The sequence below is a fragment of the Python bivittatus genome, unplaced genomic scaffold (assembly GCF_059951505.1).
Source record: "Python bivittatus isolate LINGU-HERP-01145 unplaced genomic scaffold, Pbiv_v1 ctg000080_np1212, whole genome shotgun sequence".
Classification (NCBI taxonomy): Eukaryota; Metazoa; Chordata; class Lepidosauria; order Squamata; family Pythonidae; genus Python; species Python bivittatus.
In genome coordinates, this window is record NW_028277035.1 from 81,899,140 (window position 1) to 81,926,294 (window position 27,155).

General features: G+C 37.7%; 1 protein-coding gene across 8 annotated transcripts; it reads right to left on the minus strand.

The window, feature by feature from the left end:
• Window positions 1-27,155, minus strand: CEP15 (centrosomal protein 15). Of its 8 annotated transcripts, none has more exons than XM_025174437.2 (7): window positions 27,028-27,155; window positions 26,430-26,513; window positions 25,960-26,033; window positions 21,399-21,480; window positions 18,264-18,387; window positions 6,260-6,334; window positions 1-4,137 (listed from the first exon to the last, which is right to left on the minus strand). In XM_025174437.2, exons 4-7 carry the CDS (start codon window positions 21,449-21,451, stop codon window positions 4,018-4,020), a joined length of 372 nt encoding a protein of 123 aa, XP_025030205.1. In that variant the 5' UTR covers window positions 21,452-21,480; window positions 25,960-26,033; window positions 26,430-26,513; window positions 27,028-27,155; the 3' UTR covers window positions 1-4,017. The 8 variants fall into 8 exon arrangements, with proteins under 8 accessions (XP_025030205.1, XP_015745739.1, XP_087990543.1 ...); XM_015890253.3 differs by having other exon boundaries at window positions 25,960-26,101; XM_088134417.1 differs by having other exon boundaries at window positions 25,960-26,101; window positions 26,992-27,155.

Genomic DNA, 27,155 nt, shown 5'->3' on the forward strand with positions numbered 1-27,155 from the left:
TATTATTCATGCAATACACTCCAGGTTGTTTTCATACTGCTAAATAGTTGTTTAGTCAACACGAACTGCAGAAAAATCTGACTAAAGTGAGAAGGAAGCAAATTCACTACTGGCTGGGGGAATACTCTTCCTAGACTTTGAGGACTAAATAACTAGAGGAGAATAAGCAAATCAAGTTTATCTTGGTTCTTGAGCTGCAGCAAGTAGCTTGATTCACATAGGCACAAAAATCCAAATGTGGATTGCTTGGTTTTGACTTGTAGTTTGCTAAAGCATGGCCTGACATAACAAATGAACCAACCATTGCCTTGGATCTCCTAGGGGATGTACTGGATTCCAATGATGATACTCCAGATAACTGATTTTTCTTAAGATTAAGAAACATAATATAAGCAAAAAGTGGAAACAAAAGCTTCCAATCTTTGTGGCCATGATGGAAGAGAGAAGACGGGGTATGCAAGCCCAGGCTTCTTCTTGCCTGAAAGCTTGCAGCACTGTTACTACTCAGTATTGAAAATGCGGGCAAGATGGACCCATAATCTAGATTCAGTAAAGATAGCTTGTTGTGTTCCTATGTCCTGGAGCAAGCCAACACTAGTGCGCTGTCTCCAAGCTCTTGCAGGCAGCGATGTATGTAACTCTCAAGACATAGATCCGCTCTTCCCCCTTTCTTTTAATTCAACTGCATGGCAAAGGACCAAATCTTACAGAAGAAAACATTACCAACTTGTCTTCATGACAGAACATTGAGTAGGTATAAAATTGCAATGGTCTCTATGCCAGGTTTTGTTTTGTTGTTTTTTTGAATCTTCCCTGCTTCTAAGATAAAAGCTTAATTTGATATTTTTGTAGTTATATAACAGTAATATTTTGTGACATTTTGTATTGTGACACCATAGATGAAATTGTCATCGGACTGACACCCTTTACTGTTTATTACTTAATTAGAACTGTTAACAACACTGCAGAGAAGCGTGCTAATCTGCCATCACATATTATGAAAACAACGTTATTGTTACAAACACCAACACCCACTCAACAGGATAGTTCTAAGATGGCAGTTTCTGTTAAAAAAAAAAAAAGAGAGAGAAAACCTGATTTGTTTAATGGACACTTTAGCAGTGAAGAAAAAGAAGTTGATAGCAACTTCCAGCAATTATCTTTCAAAATGAAAATATTTTGTGCAATAGCAATTTAATGGGAATTTTGGGTTAACACATTTTAGAATTGAAATTCACATATTCAGAACAGTAACCGCCATAAATGTTGAGCCCTTGAAAATTCTGAAGGTAAGTTTGTCCCCCTTGAATCTTCAGGAGAAAAGTGGCAATAATCTACTTGCTCCCTCTGCTGGTCATATAACATGTCCAGATAATTTACTCTTATATCTTGCCCCCGTTGCTCTTCCGGGGAACTGTATCAATCTATTTGTTAAGATCTCTTGCTTACCTGCTCACGTGCTTCCCTTTGTCTTTCTCAGAAAAGGAGCTGGAGCCCACCTGACCAAAGTACAAGAGCCAAACCAAGCATATTGGTCAGAAACAAAGTCAACCACGCTTTGGTAAAGTATTACTAGACAAGCCCCTAGTAAACACTTACTTCATCTCGGAACTTAATACATCCTTGTACAATGTCATAGATGTTCAAAGATATCTGAACAGACATGTACCAATGTCCAAAAATAGGCTGTGTGACCACAGCTGACACTAGGGAATAACAATAATGGAACATGTCCAAGAGGATAATTCCAAAGGACAGCCTTGTTCACTGAATCCTGTTAGCATCTTGGATTATAATGCCAACTCAATCAGGAGCCAAATGCTTTCAATTTAAAACAGTGTTGCAGTTTGGCTATTAAAACCCAGATTTTAAATCTCAATTTAGCCATAGAGATAATTCAGTTACTTTGAGCTAATTACTTTTTCTCAGCTTCATCAGTTTCCCACAGCCATCGGGATAATAAAAGAACAAATGGAATAAAAACCAAATATAATAATCAAATTAAAATTATTCTATTCTTGGAAGGAACATGTAGCTTTTTCATGTATTTTTACTGTTAATTACGTATTTTCACACGCGCCCTTCAGATTTTATTAAAAAACTGGTCAAATATCTAGGAATTTAGAATTTAGTAAAGAGTCAGCTGGGCAACTTTGGGCCAGTCACAATTTCTCAGCCCAACTCACTTGTTGTGGGGAAAATGAGGAGGAGGAAGGAGTATTAGGTATGTCTGCTGCCTTATTTATACAAAATAATAAAGGCAGGATAAAAAATCTGATTAAGTCTTTCAATGTTCCCATACTCTGTGGGAGCAGAAATATATATGTCTGGATGCAGCAATGAATTTTCTCATAGCTTGGACTGAAATATCATCTGACAAGTTTGAATAACTGGATTATCAAAAGTTTATCATCCAAATTCATACACATTCATACATTAATATTGGTATCCTATTGCTCCATCCAAAAGGTCTGAAATCTTAAGACAAAATAATCGGTAGTATTTATTTTCTTGGAAATGGTTTTACTCCATTTCTCAAACTCCAGGTATCTGGCTCCAAATGTGATCAGTGATTATCACCACATGTAAGAAGCTTACATACTAATGGTAAAAGCATAGGAATGTACTGATTATGCGCCATCAGGTCATTGTTGACTCTTAGCAACCAGATTTTCTCTATGACAATGTCCCTAACCTGGTCTTTCAGGTCTTCCAACAGTGTACTCATGACCACTGTAACCGAGTCCATCCACTTGGCTGCTGGTCATCTTCTCTTTACTTCCTCCTTTCCCAGCATTAGAGCCTTCTCCAGAGAGCTAGATCTTTGTATAATGCGTCCAAAGTAGGATAATTTGAACCTGGTCATTTGTGCCTCGAGTGAGAACTCTGGGTTGATTTGTTTGATGATCCATTGGTTTATTTTCTTGGCTGTCCGCAGTATTCTCCGGAGTCTTCTCCAACACCAAAGTTTGAAAGCATCAATGTGCTGCTTAATTACACAGTTCTGTTATTGGTAGTATTTACTCTTGTACAGATTAAGCCTCTAGCCCTAAACAAAAATGAACCCTATCCTTCCCTTAAATTTTAGCTCTAAGGACCTCCACACTTCCCACCTACCAGTTATCATTTTCAAGATGTTCACCTGACAAGAAATGCATGTTCTTAATGCGGTTCACAGTGCAAAATGAATATACAGAAATTAACTTGTTAAGTATATTCCCTTGCTAACAGCTACAGAAATGTGTATAAAATGAAGGGCTTGTGTGAATAATTTCAAGATACATTTGCCATAAATAATTTGTTTTGTCAAAATATCTCCACAAAACAATGTGATCTGATATGAGACTCTGCTCTGCATGATTAATAATTGATTCCAAGCACAAAGTTGAGGTCAGTGCTGGATAATTCTAAAATCCTATGGTTAAATCAAATTATAAGCTAGATTCAACCTGAAGTATTCTAAGAGAGCACTGTAATCTTTAACTATAGAACTTGTATTTACAAACCAAATCTGACGGAGAATAACCTGCAGAATGTGCAAATTCAGTGGGTCCTGCTTGAGTCTTCATCACCTGATTTTCTACTGAGTCCTTAAGCATATGCCAGATATCAATATTCTATAAGTGTCATGCTCTCCCATTAAGCAAATCCTTTTATGGGACAGTAAGCCAGACTGATACTTTCTACCACTTCTCTACCACTTTTATTGGGAAAAGGGATCTCTCCATAGCAAAAGTGAAGGACAAGTAACAGATTACATTATTTCTCATCTTGACTAAGTAATTGAACAGCTGAGTTTTTCATCCTGCACTGTGTTGTTCATATTTGACATCAAAGTCACTTCCATGTAGGTAACAGGCCTTTGGGGAAGAACTCTTCAATGCAGATTTAGAATTGATAATCTTATCCAACAAATATTTAAAAGAACTATTTAATGATCCATCATTCTGAAGCTTGAATAAATTCCCCCCATGGACATGATTTCATTTTTGTTTCCAGTTTATCTTGGTGCTGATCTTATGTGCGGCTTTGTTGTTGATGTGATTTTTTTTTAACACCAATAGGAGCTTGTGTTCTGCCTAAAAAAAATGGCTCCCACTTAGGGAAGGATTCTTCTACTTTGGCCCAGTAAAGAGTCTAGAAAAAAAGATATAACACAACATGCAATTTAACTGCTTCACAATATTTTACCACAATTATTTACCAGCCCAACAGCAAAAGAATCTGAACATACGATGCATTATTAAAGCTTGCTTTATGTGTGAAGTAATTTAGAAAAGGCCAAACTACTTTGTTGCTAAATCTTAAATCCCTCAATTATACAGTATAATGGAGGTTGGAAGGATTTCAGTACCTAGAGTAAATATGCAATAATTGGATGAGCCCTCTTGTGGTGAATAATGTATTAGAAAGGTAATCCTTCAACTTCATAATTGTTTCTTTGAGACAGATAGTTATTTTTTTCTGAACCACAACATTATTCCTTTACATTTACAGTATTAAAAATCTTGTCCAAAACATTGATTTATTCAGAGGCTAAAAATGGTTTGACATTTACATAAGCACAGTCACGAATTCTACTGATTTAAAGAATGTTTATGTTCTTTAAATCCACAATGTCAAGGGAATGATACAAACTCGGAAATCTGTTCAAGGTTCCATGGAGTTTAGCTGGCTTTAAAAACTGTGATGTTCTGGGATCCACTGTTAAAATACAGATCTTGATACTAAAGGATTAGTCCCCCTATCCCCCAAGTTCAGACTTGCCCTAATATCCCCCAATTAATTTATTATTACTTTCTTGCCTAATTTCTTTCTTTTTTTATTCTCAGAGAGCAATAGAAGAATCTCAGTTATATACTTTAAAATTCAAAACCAGAGTGCTGGGGCTGGTGGAAGAGATCTTGCTCAAGTCAGATTTCTGTTTAAAATTATTAGTGGAAGTAGCCCAAACAAATATTCATTCGATGCCCAGCAAACAATGGTCTAATATCTTAACCTAATTAATTCCGTCCTTGAAGCCCTATCCAAACCATCAGTCTCATCCTTTCTCTCTCTCTAACTCCTTTTTTAAATTTGTGCTCCTGCATTCCCACTTCTAAACTGTCTCCACTTGTCAATCATTCTTATTCCATTTTCTTGCTGTCAGTCGTTGCTGCTCTCATATTTCTTATGCAAAAGCCATCCAATGTTTGCAGTTGTGGGAGTCCTGACTCATCCTCAGATATTGCCTTGACTTTTTGAAGTATTTAAAGCTGGGGAGGTGATGCCCCTCTTCTTTCCATAGCTCTGAATTTCAGAGGAAACATAGAGTTGATCCATCTCTTTTTATGCTTCTTTTGCAGCTGTTTAAGATTCTTCTGAAGCACAATATGATACAGATAAGCCCTAGCCCTCTTTCTAAACTTGGAAATATGGGAGACGGCAGAGAATTGTACCACTTGCATATTATGCTTTGGGTGAATTTTGAGCAGTTTCAAAGTGCAACAGTGCAATTGAGACGCCAATGCTGAAACAAATACAGGTAGTCCTCGCTTAATGACCATTCGTTTAGCAACCATTTGAAGTTACGACAGTACTGAAAAATTACCTACAACTGGTCCTCACACTTATGATCGTCACAGCACACCTATGGTCAAGTGATCGCAGTCTGGGAGCTTGGCAACCAGCTTGCACTTAAATGGTTGCAGTGTCCCAGGGTCACTTGATCACCATTTGCCACCTTTGCAGCCAGCTTCCGGCAAGCAAAATCAATAGGGAATTGTGTGATTCGCTTAACGACCATGTAATTCACTTGATGAGTGCAGTAATTCGCTTAATGATTGCCGCAAAAAAGGTAACAAAATCAGATCCGGTCATGTGATGCTTTGCTTAACCTGTAACAACTAATTTTCCAGTCCCTATTGTGGTTGTTAAGCAAGGACTACCTATAGTGTAGCCATTTTTCTATAGTACAAGTTTTCTTAATCTTGATGAAAAGGTCCCAATATATAAAACAAGAAAATGGAAAAACAGCTTGGAAACATTCGGTTCTCACAGTGAAATGAACATTACACTGAAACCTGAAATGATAGAATCTGATGTTAAACTGAAACTGAGTGACAGCCTTTATTCTGGTAAAAGGGGCCTTAAAGTGTACTGAAGACACAACAATCATTACATTTTCAAAGACTACTTTCATTTAACAGCAAGATGAAGAAAAGAGCTGAAATGTCAGTGTTAAAGACAATAAAAACCTGAGAAACTGCTTTAGGCTTACTTCAAGGTTAACAGTTTCAGGGTGTAGAAGCAAGTGCTCTCTGGATTGTAGCCTTTTTGCTGCTGCCTCTATATCCTGCAATATACAGAGAAACTTTTGAAAAGAAGGATGCTTCCAGAAATCACATTTGTAATTCATTTTCATTTTTAGCAAGTATGGAAATAGAAGTAATATTCTAGCTATACAAGTTGCAACTACTGTAATATAAAAGTGACACCAGCAAATATAGGCAAAAAGAGACAGATCTCTGTTCCAAGTTGCTTATAATCTAAAGAGAGAAAGAAAAGGAAAAAAAAATCTTTCGTTCAGCAGCATGGAACTTATTACATCAGTTCCAAAGGCTTCCAGTAAATTTCTAAGCCTTTAAACTCCTATGTGATTTAGGACCAGCATATTTATTAAATTTATTAATTTATGAAGCATACTTCTATGCCCCTGCAATCAATACAACTCTCAGCAGTTAACACAGAAAACAAGTTTGCTTCCTTCCAAATGAGCCTCTGCTGAAAATGGCAGGAGTAATCAAAAAGCATTTGTTAAGAGCTGCACCCCAGCTCTGTTGGACTTTGGCACTGCATAATGACAATGTGGGATGTGAATTTTGTAAATGATTTAAATTATAACTATACAATATTTTTCAATTTTCAGTATATGTTTACAGCATAAAATATTTACAATAATTTATTTATTGCATAATAATTTATTTATTAATATTTATTAATTTATTAATTATTTACTATTTATTTATTTTATTAGATCTAGAGGCCCCTCGATTGCAAATAAATCAGGGTGGCTTACATATTAAAAGTCACAAACAAAACAAATAAAGTCTGGAATAACACAATGCCCCCAAAATGGAATGACATAACACCCCCAAAACTGAGAGCGGCATAGCAACCACCCTTCCTTCGGGCCTGGAAGCAAAGCCAAGTTTTCAAAGACTGATGGAACACCGTCAGGGTGGGAGCCATACAGCTTCCCATACTCTGAGAGGATGCTGTTGCAGAGGACAGAGAAGGTGAGTCTCCTAGTTCCTGATAGAAGGCACTGTAATTGAAGGGACCAGAAGCACCTCTGCGCTGCCCAATTTTATAGTAGGGCAGAAACTAATGGAGGAAATTGGTGTCTCAAATAAACCAGCCCTACGCCATGAAGGGATTTGTAGGTGATAACCAGCAGCTTGAATTGCATTTGGAAGTCAAACTCAGTCCAGGCAACCCCAAAGATTATGTTCCGGAAACCTTAGTTAGACCTGCCCAGTCAACTTTATCTGTCAGCTAGTCAAATATTCTTCACAGTAGCCCTTTATATGTTCCTGAAGTTCCAGCAAGAAACAGGTCACCCTAAATAGGGCTCCTGGATGGCTGTCAAAAGATGTAATAAGGGCAGAGAAATAACATTTAGCTGCCCTTACTGCCACAATGTAATTCCAATCATATTCAATCAGAATTCCTCCAATGGTGCTCTAACAGTGTCTTCTGTCACTTCATCTCCCAGAGTTCTTCGGAGAATCAAGGTGTATCCAAGGATGAACACACAGGGAGAGGCTGTATGGGAGCAATGCGGTCCAAAGCCTCTAACACAAGCCCATTCTGGGCTGTGACTAAGGCCTCAGCTAAACTATCTGCAAGGTCCTCAGGGAAAACCCTAAGCTCCCTCTGGAAACCAACAGCGGTCAGAAGTCACCTGCAGTGAGCAATCCAATAGACCCTATCTCCTCACAGGGAGGGTTGCACTAGTGAGCTGAAAGGCAATCAGAGAGATCTGTTCGCAGCAATAGACTGATGGCAATGTCCTCTAAAACCAGATCACATCACAACTGCACCAAGACAAAACCTAGATCTAAAGCGCAACATCTGGCATGTGTCAGGCCTTCAATGATTTGGGACAGGTTAATGGTTGCCATGGAGGCCATGAACTCCTGATCTCAACAGCATGAAGGTGGCAAATTAAAGTCGTCCAAGACTAACAGTCTCAGGGTCTCTATAGCCAGGCTGGCAATGAAATGCAGCTCAGGCAGGGATGAAGCTGTACAACAGGGATGGGGGTATACCAGCAGCAATCCCAATTGTTCCTTAAATAAATTAATAAATAAAATAAATAAAATAAGCTATGCCAGGGTCCCCAATCTTTTGGAAACAGTAGACCCATATGAAATACTGAGAGCACGTTACGGATGTTCTCACAAAACATCTATCTTGGCCATTATTCCCCACAAACCACTTGGATTTCCAAGGAAGCACACAAAAAACAAAGCAAAGGGCTGCAGTCCCCTTTCATTTTTACTTTCTAAGAACGCTGCTGAGATATATGCAGTACTTGAAGCATTCTTGGAAATAACTATTAGATTGAGACTGGGCTTTTTACTTATTTCTGGAAGTTACATGCCACTAACTCCATAAAGATGCACAACAGCTTACAATAAAATAAAAACATCCATGGAGTAACATAAATATATAAATAATTTACTAGCCTCCCACTAAAAAAAAAGGACCCATTTTTTTCAAAAAAAAAAATCAAAACTTGTTATGACTATCTAATCCCTGTTTCAAACTAAGTTTGCAGCCACCTTTGCAATGTCTAAACTAACTCATCTATGCTAGATGAAGAAGTGGCGATATTTGTTGTCCACTTCTTTTCATCTGGTATCCTGTACTTAAGCTTTTGTTTTCAATTTCTTTTGTTTTGAAGTGTTCTATAGGAAGATTAAGTAATGATGCCTTTGCAACTGAGGGAGCATATAAGCAAATAAACCGCCTCAGAAAGATGGAAGTATAAATGCTAAGAAATAAAGTATCTACAGAAAATAAATGAGAGCAAATTCAGCTATCATTATGTACATTTGGACTCACTACAGTTTAATGCAGCTTCAGAGGCACATCGTTATGTGTACAAGTGGCAATTTTTTTGCTCTAATCAACAGTGGATTTGCTCACACAACAAAGATTAAAAAAAAAACTTTTAAAAATAGGTTAAGAACTATTTTAAACTTGTACCACAGTTTTCATGAGTCTGTTACTGGTGGGAAATCAAAATTTAGCAGCGTAGTCAAACAGTGTTCTGGAGGTAGCAAAAAAGGACTTTGGAGATTTCATGTAGCTGTATCCAACCCTCAAATGTAATAATTACATGTTTTAGAGTTCAGACCTATTCTGCCAACAGGAGAACTAGAACACTTGGAAAATAGCACATAATCAGAAGGAAAAAAAATTAAAATATTTAATTAATAAATGGTAAGTTTATTGGGTTTGATGGCTATGCTGATCTAGTGAATAGGTGCTTAACCATGGGATGTCACCAGGAGAAAGTCACATTGATTCAAAAAAGGAAATTCCCAAAGGGACTTCTTATAAATTTCCAAACCATGGTAGTGCCAAAGAATACAGATCCTGATACAAGTTAAAAAAAAAAAAATAGAAAACTGGGATGCTTACAACAAATAGGTTAACTACTTGGAATCTGGTTAGAAGGAAAAGCTACTCTACTATAAAAAAATAGAGAGATATGAGCAAATTTACTGCAGGTGGGAATGAAAGAGCATGACCATCAAAGAAATTTTCAATGTGAAGAGGTGCGGGAGGTGGGGGCAGGAGTGGGAAGAATACAAACTAATGTTCCTCCTTCCCACATAGTCCAATTAGAGCAATGTCAGCCTCCTGGTATCTCTTAAAGGAGATGGTTTGCAATGATAGGCATTGTTAAGTTACTACATTACTATGTCAAGTGATGTAGTTAGGGGTCAAACTCTAGAAGCTAATTTCAAAGTCCCAAGTCACAAAGCTGCAATCTGTCCGCACCTATATGCTGACTAGAAGGCAGCTCTGCTTGGGGTGTGCTTAATATGATCTCTCATCTGCATTAAGAAAATACATTTTCTAGGGAACATTTATAACACTTCAACAAATACGCACCAGGAAAAGGTTGTGTTTATGCCATGAAATATAGAAAATGGCCCTTATTTGCATCAATGCAAAATTCATATGTAAGATGATTATATACTGAAATACAGAGGGGAATAAGAATAGCCATCATTATGGAAAACAAGTTCAATTACCAAAGAAATCTTAAAGGAATTAATATGGGAGAAATATCTCCTGGCAGAACTCTTCTAAAACCTCAAGGTTATTCTACAGAAGATTTCTCTTCTGCCGCATAGGACAAGGCTAGATCTAATAGCTAAAATACAGGAGTCTAGATTTCAGCTGAATATTAGGAGAAAGACCTTGATAGGAGGCCCTATCCAGCAATGGAACCAATTATCTTTAAAAAATGGAGGACTCTCCTTTGCTGGAGAAACTGGTCAACCTTCTACTGGGAATGATACAGCTTCAAGTATCTTGGCACAAGCAAGGGGGCTGTATTATGCAGCCAACAAAAGCCCCATCAACTCAATTATTCTACAATACCTGATAAATAGGTTGTCTTTACTTTCCAGGAAACACCTCAACCTGCCCAGTGTGAGTAGCCTTACTGACTGTATAAGGCAAAATCCTCACAAAGGACATGTTTAGGAATAAGATCAACCTGATCGAGGAATTTAAATGAGTTAATTGTACTCTGATAAACCCTCTTCAGGGTACAAGAACTGTTCCTTATTCTTACTGAGAGACTTTCTTCCGGAAATCTGAACGGCACGATTTGAATTTGGGGTAAGTTGCAGCGAAGCCGATTCACAATTTGGAGTGAAAGCATTTGCTGTGCATATTGATAAAGCCAATATTCTCTCTCAAAGAAAGCTACGAAAGTAACAAAGCTCCAAGAGAGGCAGCAGTCCCGAAGCTCTTCACTGCTCAAGACAAAGATGACTTGCTAATATGCATTCATAACATGTTCACAAAGATGAAGAAACGCAGCAAGCTGTTCACCAGACATTCAAACTCCAATGAAAACTCACCTCTATTAGCTTTTCTTAGGAAATCTGCACATGGGCTTCCACTTCCATGTGCTCTGTTCAAAGAGAACTAGACTTGTTTTAAGAAAAGGGGGAAGCAACTCCTTGAAGCTGTGACTACCCGCCTTTTTCTGTGGGCTTTCATACACAAACATCAGACTTCAAGCGCAGGCCTTTTGGGCAAATTGAGAGAGATAGGAAAGGGATGTGGGAGTGGGGTGTGAAGAAGCCAAAACTGAACAGAAATGGAAGAGGGGAATATAGCAGATGGCATCATCAAGAGCAGAGAGTGAGTGTGAAGAGTAAGGCATTTAAAGAAGGGGAAAAAAAAAACAGAAAGAAGGAAATTCCCAAAGGGACTTCCTATAATTTCCAAACCAGTGCCAAAGAATACAGATCCCGATACAGATTTTTTTAAAAAAAAATAATACAAAACTGGGATGCTTACAACAAATAGGGTAACTACTTGGAATATGGTTAGAAGGAAAAGCTACTGTACTATAAATAAATATTGAGGGATGTGGAGCAAATTTACTGCAGGTGGGAATGAGAGATTTTCAATGTGCAGAGGTGGAGGGGGGCAGGAGTGGGAGGAATGCCAACTGCTTCCTGGTATCTCTTAAAGGAGATGGTTTGCAATAATAGGCATGGTTAAGGCCAGAAACAAAATGACAGGGCAGCTGGAGTATGAAATAAAGGTTCGGCTGTAGCCTGAACAGAAAAAGTTGCTATAGTAAATTTCTCTGGCGCAATTCATTCCTAGTTTACTACAGCGCTATACGGTTCATGAACTTATTGTTATCCTAGTATTTTAAGTCTGTAGTATCCCATTAGGTACCTTCCAGCCCAGATCAGTTCAGTGATTGCCTGAATTTCCCCCCCCTGAAAATGTTGTTTGTAATAGCAGGAAAGGAAAATACTTTAGGGCAAGAGGGAAAAAAAACAGCACTGCCTTGCATTGATTTTAGTTGAGAAGGGCACTTTGGCGAGGCCTACGTACCAGATGTGTCTTTTTGTTGCTCCTCTCCAGTTAGAGCATATTCTGAAGTCTATTGTCATCCAGAATACTGATTTAATGACAGCCAACTGACAAAAAATGTTGCTGGAAGCTGAAAGACGCCTTAAGAGAGGAAAATGATGTCACTGAGATTTGATGGCATTTTTGCATGCTGCTAATAGCTAGAGCCGGCCATGCCCGTCTTAGTTTTCCCTTAAGGTTCAGTGACAAAGTTTGCTTTGGGCAACGCTTTTTAACATACAATGGTCAATTGGACAAACACCTTTAGCATATTAACTGCAGATTCGGATGGGCGGTGGTTGTTGTTTATATTTTAGTCAAAAACTTTGGGGCTTTATAAAAATATCAAAGACAGCTAGGAGTAAGGCAAAAGAGAGCAACAAAGGAAGGCACCAAATCAGTTTGCTTGCTGAAAGTTGTTTATTCGTTCAGTCGCTTCCTACTCGCTGGGACCCACAGGACGGACTGACTGACCGACTTCCTTTTTCATATATTCAATTTATTTTGCCATAACTGTCTGCCAGTAAGTGCTTTTCTGAGTTCTTCAAAGCTTATGCTTATGTAATCACCATACCATCGAGCCATTTTCACTTCTGACAGCCTCTTTTTCCATTGCTTTCCATTTCTCCAGGCATCGAGGCCTTCTCCATTGGCTTATACTTTCATATTATGTGCCCAAAATATCTAAGCTTTAGCTTCATTCTTAGTGCTTCCAATGAGCAGCCTGGTTTCACTTCATCTAGTGCTGAATGATCTGAACAACTGAATAGTTCCCTCATTGTGATGAGAACTGAGAAGAATACAAATCTTTATAGCTGCAGAATTGATCTGTTTATCAGATGTATATGCTGCCTTTTATACAGGAGTTCAAGGTGGCATAACTAGTGCCCCCTCTTCCCATTTGTCCCCACAACAGCCATCCTGTAAGATAAGTTGGGCTGAGAGAAAGTGACCGGCCTACAGTTGCCTGGGAGCGGGAAGACCTGAGTCTTCCCAGTTCACCCAACACCTTCATCTCAATACCAAACTGGCTCTCCTTTTTGGAACAAATGTTATTCACGCATTGGACAGCATACATTGGACAAGATTTTGCCTCATTTTTGTTGGAAACGGTATTTAAGTCTGCAGCGGAATAAGAATGTAGCAAAAAACATGAAGTTTTCTGCCATCAATATTTGAACTTAATAAATGAAAAGAACCCATTCCAGTATTTTTATGGAACTGGGTGGCATCGTAGTAAATATTCTAATATAAAGCACTGTCTAGCTGATAATTATTTACAGGAAAATATGCAAATTATAGGTAGTTATGCACAAAAGTATCAGAGGTTATGGTATTTAAATAAAATTTATCTTAAAAAGATATAATAGGAACTTGAAAATCTAAGTCTGCAGTTCATATGCGTGTCTTTTCATATGTAGAACCAGTTTCTTCAATCATATTGCCTGTCTTTATCTTCTTTTTAAGAGTGATTGAGGGTTTCAATTTCTATTACAATCTAGCATTATGAAACTTACTTAACTGTTTTGGTGCCATGTGTACCTGAGTTTAGAATACATATGGCACCAAAATAACTAAGTTGCATTATTTTTTACCATTATTCATTATTTATTCATTAACAATGAATGGTGGGTGGAATGGGAGATGATTAGTTTTAGTAAAAAGAGCGGAGGGGGAGCTAAAAGTTTTAGTAAGCATGTGACAGTAATTTTTTTCATATTCTAATAGTATCGCTTTTCAGAAATCTTATAAAGAACAATGGCTGTTGGAACATGGAGAAAGTTGGATTAATTGCTTCATCATTACTCAATGAAGTCAATGCTGCTTGCTCCAAAGGAAGGATATGTAGCACTGCTGCCAAAATAACTTCAAATTTCAAAGAATCAACTCATTCTAAATTTAACATTACCCTCTGCTTAATAAAACCAAATAACAAGATTCCTTGGATTGGCATTTCAGCTCTTTCTCTGTTTTGGAAGTACAACATTTCAGTTACAACTGAGAGAGCAATAACAACTCTTTTTATAGCTCTGAAGCAAAACTGAAATGATTTTACTCCATTTAATTTAAATATAGGCAAATACAATGACACCTCATCATGGCACCGGTGTTTTTCCGAGAAAGCCAAATCAACAACTCTCCACATGGTAACTGTGAAATGTACAATGCCTGTTATTGGGAACAATTTTCTAAAGTTGGCACATAAATCTGAACCTTATTTTCAAGGTTCTAATGTAGTGTTCTGCGTAGATCTCATTCCTGTTTTATTTTGTTATCAGAAAGCATCTGCAGTGCTGCCTGCCTGTTAAAACCAGAATAGAATGAATACATCTAAAATCAGTAATGCTGTTCTTCCCTGCCAGGCAATTTGTTTTAATGGTCTTCTGTTTCTTTCACAAATTTTCTGGGAGTTCTGGTACGCAGAGAAATGATCCAGAACAGTGCAATGCAATGGCAGAAATTGTCTGTATAACATGAACATTTCTCTTATAGGTTCCCTCATTCTCCCCAGTAGCATAGAAGCAATGTCGTACTTAACTGGAATATAAGAATATCAGTTAAATTACTTATGTATCAATGAACTACCAGTCTCCATTAATTAGCTAACAACAAGTTAGATTTCTTTCTAGGTTGGCTATAAAATAAACTGACAAATGATGAAGAAAAGGATGATCACCATCTTCCTTCTTTGCAATCATTTCTTTTTAAAGATCACATTGAAATTTCTCCAAGCTTTAAACTGCTCATTCTGCCAAATGTAGCCAAATTCCAGTTCCTGTGAAGAACTAAGAGTCCCACTATGTGCAAATTTTCCTTTCTGATCCAGCCAGAAATAATCTCAAAAGACTCCACTGAAATATGCACAAGAAGGTTACAGAACCCTCAGCTCCAAAAAGAGCAGAGTGGGTGAGTGGGTGATCTGTCATAACATGTTTGGAACAAATCAGTTAAAGGAAAGCAATTTCCCATTTTTCAAAGGAAGCAGTAATCTCTCCAGTCTTCAAGGCCATACTGCCCCAGGGATATCTCTAGAAAAATTAAACAATAACAACTGCCATAAATACAAGCAGCACCATGGGACCGCCAATGGAAAAACAATATGAAAATTAAGGCATAATTTTAAAAAAATGTTGTTGAGCGAGGTAAAGCATATCTTTTAAATACAAATGGGGGAAGAATCTCTTGCAAAATCAAAGATGCTGCTCTAAAAAGTTAGGCAAGAGGCAGAGTGATTCATGAATGCATGACAGACTATAAGGCAGTTGACAACTAAGTCTCTTGCTTGAAGAGTAAAAAGATTAACCATGCCGTAACATAAGAAAAACCCTTCCTATCCAAGAGGATCCGTGTGTTTATGCTCGCCTAAAGGAAAGAGTCGGTAATCAGCCAGTTGGAAATGGTTTCCTTAGAGACAGTAGAACCTGCTGACTTTGAGCCAGAAGAAAAAGAAGGGATGGTAAGATTTCTTATGACTTGGCTCACTCCTAGAGAAATGTTTTGTCATAAAATTTACGGAGATAGCCTTTACTGGCATGGGAGAGCAAGTGTGAAAGCAATATAATGAGCCCATCACATCTTCTTTGGAAGGCATGTAGAAGGACTTAAGGATTGCTTTATATTTGAGGAGTGGAGTGTAGAAATGTGGGGTGATTTGTCTCAGTACTGTAGGCTAAAATATAATGGCAGTAGTTCTGCTAAGTGCTGCATGTTGAAGTAATTTCCAATGGACAAAAAGGAAGTAAGAATAGTAGCATACTTCTCCTTAGCAGTTTTATTCTAGATTACTAGGAATAAAATGTACTGTTCCAGAACTTGAACATTTTGTAGTTCTGTTTCTAGTGAATTCTGTTTCTTCTCCAGACCAAGATGATCCAGCCATTCTGAGGATGGTCTGGTAATTTTTTCAGAAAGTAATTTTCCAAATGGAAACTCATTGTGCTATACCAAACAAAAGAAATATGTTTCAGGGCAGGAACAGTAAGTTTTGCACATACTTACCTTAGACTTTTTGAGTAGTTTCACAAAAATAGCTTGGGTAAAGCAAAAGGCTTTAAAGCTTCCAACATTGGGGTACGCAATCTTTAATGGCTAGAGGTCACAATAGTTTTGTGGGACTGCAAATCACAAAATGGTGAGGCCCCATCTTGTTTATAGGGTTGTTATGAGGGGAATTTGGGACTTTAAAAAAAAATCTGTGATACATCCATTTTAGGCCTTATATTACAGTTCTCCTGTTTCCCAATGCAAAATGGGGAGAGAATGTGCTGTCAACTTTCAGCATGATCAGACAACGTTCCATAAACTGCAAAAAGGATATTTGGAAATCTCGAGGTCTATGGGGTACAAACTGTTCATCTATGATCAATACAATAACCATCATCCATATTATTGTCCTCTCATTATATCAAATTAACAAAAATCATCTAGAATGAACCTATGTCAATGGAATAGCAGGCTGCATTCTCAGTGGTAGGGAACAGACAGATTTAGTGCTATTTGCAATGTATGTATCAAACAGGTTTAGTCCTTATCCCATTAATACCCCAAGTATGCCTATTTGCTTTCTCATGTATAAATGAATGAACTACTACTAATTGGCAAGAAGAAAGTACTTCATAACTCCTATAAAGAAAATGTAAAGCATTTAATTTTGGTACTGTACAAAATGATGATTGTAAAATCAACCACCATACTTGGCTTAGAGAAATCATCATCTTCTTCTTCTTCTTCGTCATCATCAACTTGTATGCTACCCAATTCTCAATAACTCTGGGCAGCTCACAACAATCAAAGAAATTACAATAAAATCAATAAAACAAAAAAAATTAGGCAACAAATATTAAACTGTTGTGGATTTTGGGGGTATGGGAATTGGTTAATAGAACTATTATGCAATACTGGAAGGATAAATCTGCATCTGATTTGCAGCAACAGATATATTTGAATTAGTCTTTTTTTTTTTTTTTTACTAACGGACAAGATCTCCCCCCCCTTGTTAATTGCTATGTTTATCTACTTTAGGTTATGTGAATCTTTTAATACTATTGTATATATTTTTCTTCTGTTGATTGGTTTAGCACAATAACATACATTAAAAATAAGGGATCCAGATGGAGATAGGCACAAGGAGGATAGTCTCAGAAATGCAAGAGGTTGTTGGATAGTTGAAAATTGGAACTGCATTTAAAAATCACAAGGAAGCTTATAAGAGTGGAGAGAAGAGGAGGGGTCAAAGTCAGAGGCAGTATTGAAGGCAAAGATGAATGTGTGCAGGACCTGAAATCAAACTGGAAAAAATGTGTAAGAATGGAGGGCATGTTGGAACAACAAGGACCACTATTCTAAGCAGAATGCTAAGGCGAGATATGAAAGAATAGAGAAAAAGTTGCTTTAATTAAGGTGCCAGTAATGCAGATATTAAACTTAACTGATAATAATCAATAATAATGCAACAAAGCCTTAGCTGACATCTTGTAAAAAAATTGATGACAATTCAGTCATTCTAAGAACAGTCAGCACACTGTTTCAAGAACAACTGTTTTAGCAATATGTCAAGTTCTGGTCAATTCAAACATATAGCTGAAAGCAGAGGGAAATAACCAGTACTTTATTGCCTCACTCAATCACTTTGCTGGGCAATTTAAGAGAACATTTGTGAAATAGGCTCCTTGGTGAGTGTTTTGTGAGATTTATCTATGACTCAATGACCACACTGAGGGAAGGGCTATCAGTTACGATTACAAAGAACAGCTAAGATGATAGTTCAGCATATTCCTAGGTACTAGATAACAAGAAAATTGAGGACAATCATCAAAGGATGGGAGAAATCTTTCTAGGAACAGTCAGCTGGTCATTAAGGAAAGTAAAAGCCACTGCAAGTGATGAACCAGAGTTCCAATTCACAAAGCTGATTCTCATGGCCCTAGTCTTTTTGTTTTGCTTAGAAATGTATATGATGCAGGATTAAACTTCTCTACTTTTGGCTGGATGCAATTACGTACTAGTCACTATTTGAGAATTCATCAGAAAGATGTGCTTAATGTCGCACAGCAATTTTACTATAAAGTTACCACTTAAAAGCCGTGAAAACTTACATTTAAAAGTAATACATTTCTTTTATGAGCTGCGTCAGCTTCTTGTATTTGCCATGCCTTCTCAGCTTCTTTGTCTCTTAGATGACTCTCCATCTGCTGAAGCAACACCAATCTCTGAGAGAGTCTACAAAAGGGAAACATTATAAGTGGGCAGGCATTTTTTTTTTCCTGCACCACAGCCAGAAAAACAACCACCTTTTACCCTCACCCAACTTTTCTCTAATTATGTTGAATGCAGCGTGGGAGAACAAAAAAGAGGGGGAAAGCACATAAAGTCCCTTTCTTGCTGTGCTCCCATGGAGAAAGTAACCATCATGTTGTACAACAAGCAGTCTCTGTGCATAAGTGAGACAATCAGCACAGAACACCTAAGACGAGATCTGCTTGCAAAGCAGAGTTAGCCATCTAATAGCACTAGTTATGATACGGGTTAGCTGCGTTGCTACTGTTCTGCAAATGTAAGCGATGCTACATTCAGAAGAAAAACCATCACGTTGGTAATCCCAGCCATACCTACCTCTTTGGCTGTCCTGCACAATTTAAAGAACAGTCATGTTTTCCTCACAATCTGGATTCACTGAAAATAATCAGGTGTTTCTTCTTCTAAGAAACAATCTTTCCAAACCTTTCCTACAGAAATGAGGCTCCATCTATTCTCTGCATAGATTTTAAAAAGTCTTTTCAAAAAAGTATTTAGTAAAGTAATTTCAAGAAAACTCTCCTGGGAGGAAGCAATATGTTGTAGTTTGCAGAGAAATAGGATTCTGTATATATGCTATATACCAATGAAAGTTGTATACAGAGGCTGTAAAATGGGGATTGGGCAGACTTTTAATCTTATATCAGGGGAAATTCCCCACGTTGACTTTACAAAGCAAACAACACAATAGTCTCAGAGAGGTAAAGAAAACTAAATAAACGTCAAATATACAAGAAAATCAAGTCCCTTATTACTCTTGACTGATTAGCTCCAAAGATAAGGAAAACGAGACTTTCAGCAATTTCTTTGGTTTGCTGGGTCAGCTCTCTGTGCAGTGAATATTAGGGGGCACTGTTTCTTGCTGATTTGGGCACAGAAGTGTTATGAACCTGGATCCTGTATGTGCATAGATTTGTACACAGGCTGTTTTTCCATTTGATCCTTCTTCTTTGCTTTTTTGCTACGTGGCGAATGTCTCTAATCTTAGGGAGATATCTTTGCTACTATCCGCTATATTATCTCCTTAAAAAAATGGTGAAATCTGAGATTGCACCTAGAATGTAACGCGTGCAAAGTAGATGCTCTACTCTTGAGCTATATTCCCTCCATGAAAGACACCCGTTCAACTGAAGTAAAAGAAATACCAGCTACATTCAGATTTGTGAAAACTATTCAGAGATTATTATGTCAAATAACACTGTCACCCTGATTATTTTCTAATTATCTAATAATAATTTCTTATTAATTCAGTCAAATTATATTACATTGTTATTTTATTTTTAAACCTTCAACAATTTATATTGCTGTGTTGTACTAGCTCTATTATCTCCTTTTTGAGAAGAAATATCCAGAAGTACGCATAGATTCTTCATAGATTTTGGCATTAAGCTTACTACAATTTCTGTACTTTTAAAAAACTCTTTCCCAAGAATGAATAACTTGTCTTTTCAACCACAGAAGCAAACGGAGATAGAATATTTGTCCTGTCAATCTATTCTAATTACTGCCATATATTTAATATTTTTTTCTTCTGCCAGAATAAAAGATTAGGAGGGCACATAAGGTCATTTGAGGAGCCAAAGGAGGGTCTAGTGCCACAAACTGTACATTAGGATATAAATGGGGACAGCCTATTTAATCTCTCCATAAATGTTCTGGCATCAGCTCTGAGTAGTGAGGTGACCAAGTCGGTGGATGAGACCAAATTATTAAATACAGTGATGCACCAAAAAGATCTCCTCAAAGTGAGGGAATAGAACATGATGGCAAGTGAGGCTCATCCTAGGATAGCATGAAAATGTGTGCGTCAGTCCAAGAAATTTAACCCACATATATACTGGTTAGGATGTGCATTCACAAGGACTGATCGACTGAGATTTTGGTTTCATGGTGATCGTTCAGTGAAAAATTTCCTGCTGTGCAACTATTGTTAAAAAGTAAATGTCATGCTAGGGTTCGTAGAGTGTGAAAGTAAAGTTGCTAATATCATACTTGTTTGTACAGATATACAAGACCTGGTTATGCCATCAGGCCTGGGGACCCAGGGGACTGGCGAACCAGTGAGGTGGCTCCATTATCATTAACATCCCTTCACCTACTACTTTTTTGTCTTAGCTTTGTTTTCTACAGTTTTTAATGTTTTTTAATAATAGTAATGATAATTGTTTTAGGTATTTATTCATTGCTTTAGCTTTGTTGTATACTGCCCAGGGTCACTTGTTTTGTGAGATGGTGGCTAAATTGGACAAACAAACAAACAAACAAATAAATAAAATATAGTTGAGTACCTTATGCTATCAGCTGGGAAACAACCATGGGATGAAAACTATTTTCTTCAAATTCAGTCTGCATATTTCCTATAGATTGCTAACTATGGAAGCAAGATGCCAGAATAGGCAGACTACAGATCAAAATTCTACAATCTGCTTTTGAACAAGAAAATCTAGATATTTAAAACATAGCTAGGATGTTGCAATAACTCTAAATGTTCACTTTTAAAAAGGTGTTTTAGTAATCTGAATCTGCAACATACAGAGAAATGCAACGAAATGGGACATTATACTGAATTCAGGAAAGGAATATATAATCATTCCGTGGTAGCTGGAATTCAATCAGAAATTCAACGTTGATGAAGAGGACTTATTATATTTTATTCCAAAAGCAGCACTGGTGGAACAGCTCCCCCTAGAGGCAACATATGGCATAGTTTTTAACAGAAGGCAATATCTTTCTCTTATTAAAATTTGCTATGTCTCTAAAAGTGGGTTATCTTGTATGAATATCAATTATTTAGAACAACCACACCGTTATTTTCAGTTTAATAAATCAAGATTACAGATTGGGGAATACTACTGCAAAAACTTAAGCATTCGCCTAAGAGGTTTCACTGTATTTTTCTAACACCTAAAAACAGAACATCTTCTGAAACTGCTTACATTTCTTCATGCCTCTTGGCAAGCTGAATTTCTTGTGCCAGATAGGATGCCATCTTTGGTCATATTAATAATTTCAATAACTCTATGAAAGGAAAAAAAAGAAGAGCAAAATAGGGTTCTTTCAAAAACATACACATATACTTTTTATGACATTTATTAAGAAATAATCCTAAATATAAATGTTGAATTAGTAACTAGAAACTTTTGTTTTTTAAAAAATGAAAATTTTTAACAATATTAGCAGCATTAGAGTATGGCTTAATGATGTTCAAGACAAAAGTTCAGTGCTATGCCTGCCTAGAGAAGTTTCTTTTCCATTCTTGTTTACTTTTGCTTTTGTACTTGGTTTATTTTCCTTTTTAACTCTGCATTTTTTTAGTTTTGGTCTGTCAGTTTTGTTGTCCAATAAAAGAAAAAGGGTCTGCAATTTTTTTTGTAATAGTAATGTTATTAAAGATTAGGGAAAAAAATAGAAATAGAAATAGAAAAGAAAGTAAGAATATAGTAAAGAAAAAGAATAGAAATATATAAAGAAGTGACTTCCAAACTTCATCACAAGCATAAATGATTTTAGTAACTTATCACCTTCTCTTAAAATACAACAAATGATCTCTTCTTCCCATATCCCATCTCTTGTCTATAAACAAATCCATAAAGCATTGCCACTTCAATCCTGGTATCGGCAAAAGTCCATTAAGGGTTATCAGAAATAACGACATATCTATTTTAACCTCGATCAATAAACCAACTTTATATTCCTTCCTTTTACTTCTAACAATCTTAATCCTTACTCCCTTCAAATAATGTCATAGAACTTGATTTCATTTTTTCTTTGTCCCTTCTCACAAGATTCTTCAAAATTTTAACAAGCCTCTTTTGTAAATCCAATATAAGAAAATTATCCATGTCACTCTCTTGGTTTATTGTTTGCTTGTCCCTTTTGATTATTAAAACATCAGCCGGTTTCTTTTGCATATCTTGTGTAACATCTTTTTCCATGTCATTCTTGTAGCCTGTCATTTTCAAATCCACTTTCAACTCAGTCTTGATCTTGTCAGGTAAAACTGTTCCTCTTCCATAATATCTTTTAGACACAGTGTCTCCATATAGGCAGATGTCTCTGTTGACACTATCAAAATTAATTTCTGAGTCCATTTTTCAGAAATATGCTTCAATATATCCAATTTAGAATATTTTGCTTCATTCTGTAAATTGTAAGTTGAGTTTGTGTGTTCTTCTCTTATTGTAATCTTTAGTTCCCTCTAGTGTCCAATTTTTAAAATATTACGTTTTTTTAAAAAAAATTAAAAACAAAAGCATTTTCCCACAAGAAGGATTCTTTATAATTAATTCCAAAATCTTATTTCAAATTTATCTGGACCCTTAGTCTGTTTGTAACTTTCTAAAATCAAAGTTTTATTTATTTTATTTTATTTATTTATTTTCAAATTTGTATGCCGCCCATCTCCCCCAATGGGTGACTCTGGGCGGCTCACAATAATAAAAAAGAAGAAAAAACACAGGACTCTCCAGACATGGACATAATCTATAAATAGTTTAAAAACATATATTAAAAATGGGCTAAAAACCTCCTATAATTTGGCCCCAAAAAACCTGTGAGATGCTGGGGGGGGGACAACCCTCACCCCACCAGCCATCTCCACAGATGCGGGCCCCCCCTCTGGCCCCCAGGCCTTCTGGCAGAGCCAGGATTTGATCTCTTTCCTTTTTTAATCACCTTTTTGCTGCTTATCCCCCCTGCCCCAAATTTTCAAGTTCTTAAACTTGTAATTAAAACTTTCTTTTGCTAAGGATTGAAGGAGACTCATCCGGTGCTATCAAACTTGTTGATCCAAAGATTTCTAATAGCTGAAAACGATTAGAAGCAGTTAACAAGCAATTTCCAAAAGTGATTAGAAAAGGAGGCATGTGAACTTAGTGCCCTTTCAAAGGTGCCAACCGTGGTGTGAGCAGGGGCTCATGTCCCGGAGCTCTAAACCGGCTGGAGATCACTGTCTTGTGTTCTCCTTGTGAGGAGCAGATGTCTGGAGCACCTGTGGGTGATCTCAAGTCCTCTCCTTGTCTGGAGAGATTTCGAAGAGCCAGTCTACTCACCGGCTCTTCATACCATCATGGTTGTCAGCTCTAGTTTCAGTCTGCCCATTCTTCCTTCAGAAGTCCCACAAATCAACAAAGCATAATGCATGTTGCTAATATTTTCACAAACAAAACAAATTTGCATATTTTAAAGCACAAAGGCTATAATTATTACAAATAATCTCATAGTTCTTTTCAGTGTATGTTAAGTTTCACAACTTAAAAAGTATAACAATTTTCTAATTTTAAGTTAAACACAGATTTACATAAATAACCTACCCTACGCTAAGCAAATATCCAAACTGATTGGTAGTTGGATTACCATGGAGTACTCTTTCTAATCACTGTAAGATGGCTCTGACAGGAAAGGATTAACTCTTTAGGCAGAAGGCAGGGCTTAAGATTCTTCCTCTCCTCTCCCATGGAGGAAATTGCTCCTTTTCAGTTGCATGCAGACTTCAGTCACAGTTGCTGGTGCCACCCAGTGCTGGTCCAGCTGCTGGAGGATTGGTGTTGCTCATTGTTTGCTTACTTGCTGAAGGGTCACTTCAATTGCTGGCACTTGATGCCTAGTTCAATGTTTACCTCTGCCACTCTTCTTTGTTGCTTGGCAGTTCCTCTGGCTGATGCTAGTGCAGCTGTTCCTCGATCATCTGAGTCTGTGAAGCCAGGTATTTGTTCTCATTTTGTGTTCTTCAACTTCCATAGGGCTTCTGTGCTATATGTCTTTGGCAGGTATTTATAGTTGCTGGTGTCCTCTGCTGCATGGAATTTTACAGCTTAACTTCCTTCTGCTCTCAGCCTGTGGCCAATTTCCATTTCTTTTATTGCTTTGGCCCTCAAAATGAAGCTGAAAGGAAGGCCACTCTTTCTCCTAGAAGGCACAGCTAAAGACTGAAAGGGAAGGGCTTCTTCTGTAGAACATGAAGTCTTAAGCTGTGTTTCTAGCCAAAAGAGGCGGCATTAATAATTTCCTGTAGACTCCAGCTTCAGCTAGAATTGCAACTGTTGTGTGTGAATAGACCAAATCAAATGGAGATCTGGCCGTCCTCAGAGCCTGAGCTGTCATACTGGACCTAGTTATACCAGTTCCCGTTTTGTCTGCTCTATTACCCTCCCTCATCTTTCCCAATATCAACAAGCACTGTATGGATGCCTAAAGATTTGGATTCTTTTTTTTTTCAAATTAAATGACTCTTTCCTGATGCAGAAGTCTTTTTTAAAATATAGGTAATCTTGGTATTCGTGTATTCTGGAGAGCAAACTCCGTGCAGATGATTTTCAGAACTTAAAAAAAAAAAACTCATACAGTGACCCTAGATTCAACAAACTCTACTGACTTTGGGTGCAATGGGACCAAATTAGAGTATGGATGTCACCCCTGAAATAATGGAAAAGTCTGTTGTTTCTAAAAACTGCAAAAATGTACCACATCTGTGTCAATCTACATCATTTGCATAAATCTGTAACAGGCATTTTTATGTTATTTGCATTGATTTATACCATGTAATGGAATCCTTTCCCCAGAAAAGTCTGTTAAATTCAGTTTTATAATAATAGTATTTTACCACCTTTGGACTTTATTTTGGCACATTAAAGGAGACTTGTCAACATCACTTGGCTGCATACCTGGACAAGTTGATTTAATTTGGTATATACATGAGTGCGCCCATGCAAATACCATACACATGCCTCACTGCCGATAAGATATGATGGTGTGGAAGTCACTCAACTCTGAAGCAGCGCAGGAAGCTGCAGAGCATGCATGGGTCAAACAGAATCTTTTTTTTAATCCTGTGCCCCTGCATCCTAACATAGGAATGGAACCTTCCTTGATGGTCAGTGATTTTTAGTGTTTGAGTAGGCATTTCAACAATAATATGTCCAATATGAGCTTTATTCAGTTTCTCAAGTCTCTTTTCTCTTATTGTACTGTTTGAGTTCACAGATCATGCTACCCTAGTTTAATTCAGCTTAGCATGTTATATGAACTCAGCCACTGTTGCTTGCAAACTATGATTTATGATTTAGAGCAGTGTTTCCCAACTTTGGCAACTTTAAGATGTGTGGAATTCAACTCCCAGAATTCCCTAGCCTTAAAGTTGCCAAAGCTGAGAAACACTGATTTAGAGTTTTGTATGAACACAACTAATTGTAGCTGATTTATCAAAATGCTTAAACAATGGCTTAGCATGAAGTTAGATGCCATGATAAATAAGGACTGTCTATGGAAAGGCTACAAGTTACTGCCTGAAACAGGTTGTTATGATACATTCTTGTCCATGTGTTTGACTTGTATGCTGCTGCTGCTGCTGAGTCTCATATTTCTAGTGGCCAACAATACTAACCACACAACTGTAGTGACCAGGAGTTAAGCCCAACTAGAAGGCACCAACTAATAGTTAGGAAGGCATAGAAGCTTCTTCTCATGGTAGCTACAGTAGCAAAAAAACAAAAAACCTACCATCAGCAAACACTACAGGTAGTTGCCTTTAAACTGTTCCACAATGAGGTTCTGCAACAGCTTTTGGTTGGATCCTGAACACCATGTGAAAGAATAAAAGCCTAGGGTTACTGGGCAGATCATTTACCAGCAAGGGCACCATCTGCAAGATATACATACATACATACATTCAAGGGGAGGTACAGGAACACAAGTAGCCAGTAACCAGACGCCTACAAAACCATGAGTGCATTTGGTTTGGTTCAGCCCAAAATCCAATCTGGGCAATCACTACAGCAAAGCTCTACAAAAACGTCTTGCTGCCATGTAATAGTTGATTGGATTTCTGCTAGACCTGGCAAGTTGCGTGAAGCCAGTCATTGTGGATCATAAAATGTGATTTAGACACTATAGTTTACAGCTAACCGCAGCTAGTAAGATTGTTTAACAAACTGCAACTTAGCAGGATGCGTGAATCCAGCCCAAATCACCTTGCTCGATGCATCTCGTTGGAAAGGCCATTCGGAAGTGCGGTTTATGGATGCTAGGACCGTGTTTTCCCTTCACACGTATTTCTACACGGAAAAGAAAAAAACAAAAGCAAAACCTTGGCTCTTAAATCAGTTCAAGACAATCTGCCGCGAATGAAGGAAAGCTCGCAGACGGCAAGTTGAGCCAAGGTTTTAGTTATGTCTGAGGGAGGTTAGTACAGCGTCCTTTGTACGAAACCAGGAGCGCAGAATACAATTTCCCGTTTGCAGGTGAGCTGCTGAAGAACAACCACGCCTGCTCCGCCGGGTTTCACCCCGCTTTTTATCAACTCTTCCCGCCCCCCCACCGCGCACTGAAGCACCGCGAGTAGAATGGTCGGATCTCCCGACAGTTCGGGAGCTTCCAAGTTAATAAAGGGGAAGGGGGGAGCGTTCAGAGAAAACGCGCGGGAGACCCCATTCAGGGAATAGTGCTTCGTATCCACCAACGCGGGAAATAGGATCATACCACTCCGGGGCGGATGGGGGGGCAGCAGAAAAAAAAATCAGGAGCCAGACGCACATTTCTGCGAGCTGCGAATTTAGGTGGTGAAACTACCTCTATTATGACCCTTCCACAGCTAGGAACGCGTTTTCAATCTCAACTTCCTCTTCTTTACCTCATTACCGCCATTCAAATAACCCAACACTTTCCGCTCCCGGCAAGTTGTTATCGCGTTACCCGGG

What these genes read in the sequence shown, in the direction of transcription:
- CEP15 (XM_015890255.3), bottom strand. Translation starts at nt 21,451, where the DNA reads ATGGCATCCTATCTGGCACAAGAAATTCAGCTTGCCAAGAGGCATGAA. An exon ending in GCCAAGAGGCATGAAGAAAT is followed by an intron (nt 18,388 to 21,398) that starts GTAAGCAGTTTC and finishes TCCCTTTTGTAG; the next exon opens with ACTCTCTCAGAGATTGGTGT. An exon ending in CTGAAACTGTTAACCTTGAA is followed by an intron (nt 4,138 to 6,259) that starts GTAAGCCTAAAG and finishes CTTTTTTTCTAG; the next exon opens with ACTCTTTACTGGGCCAAAGT.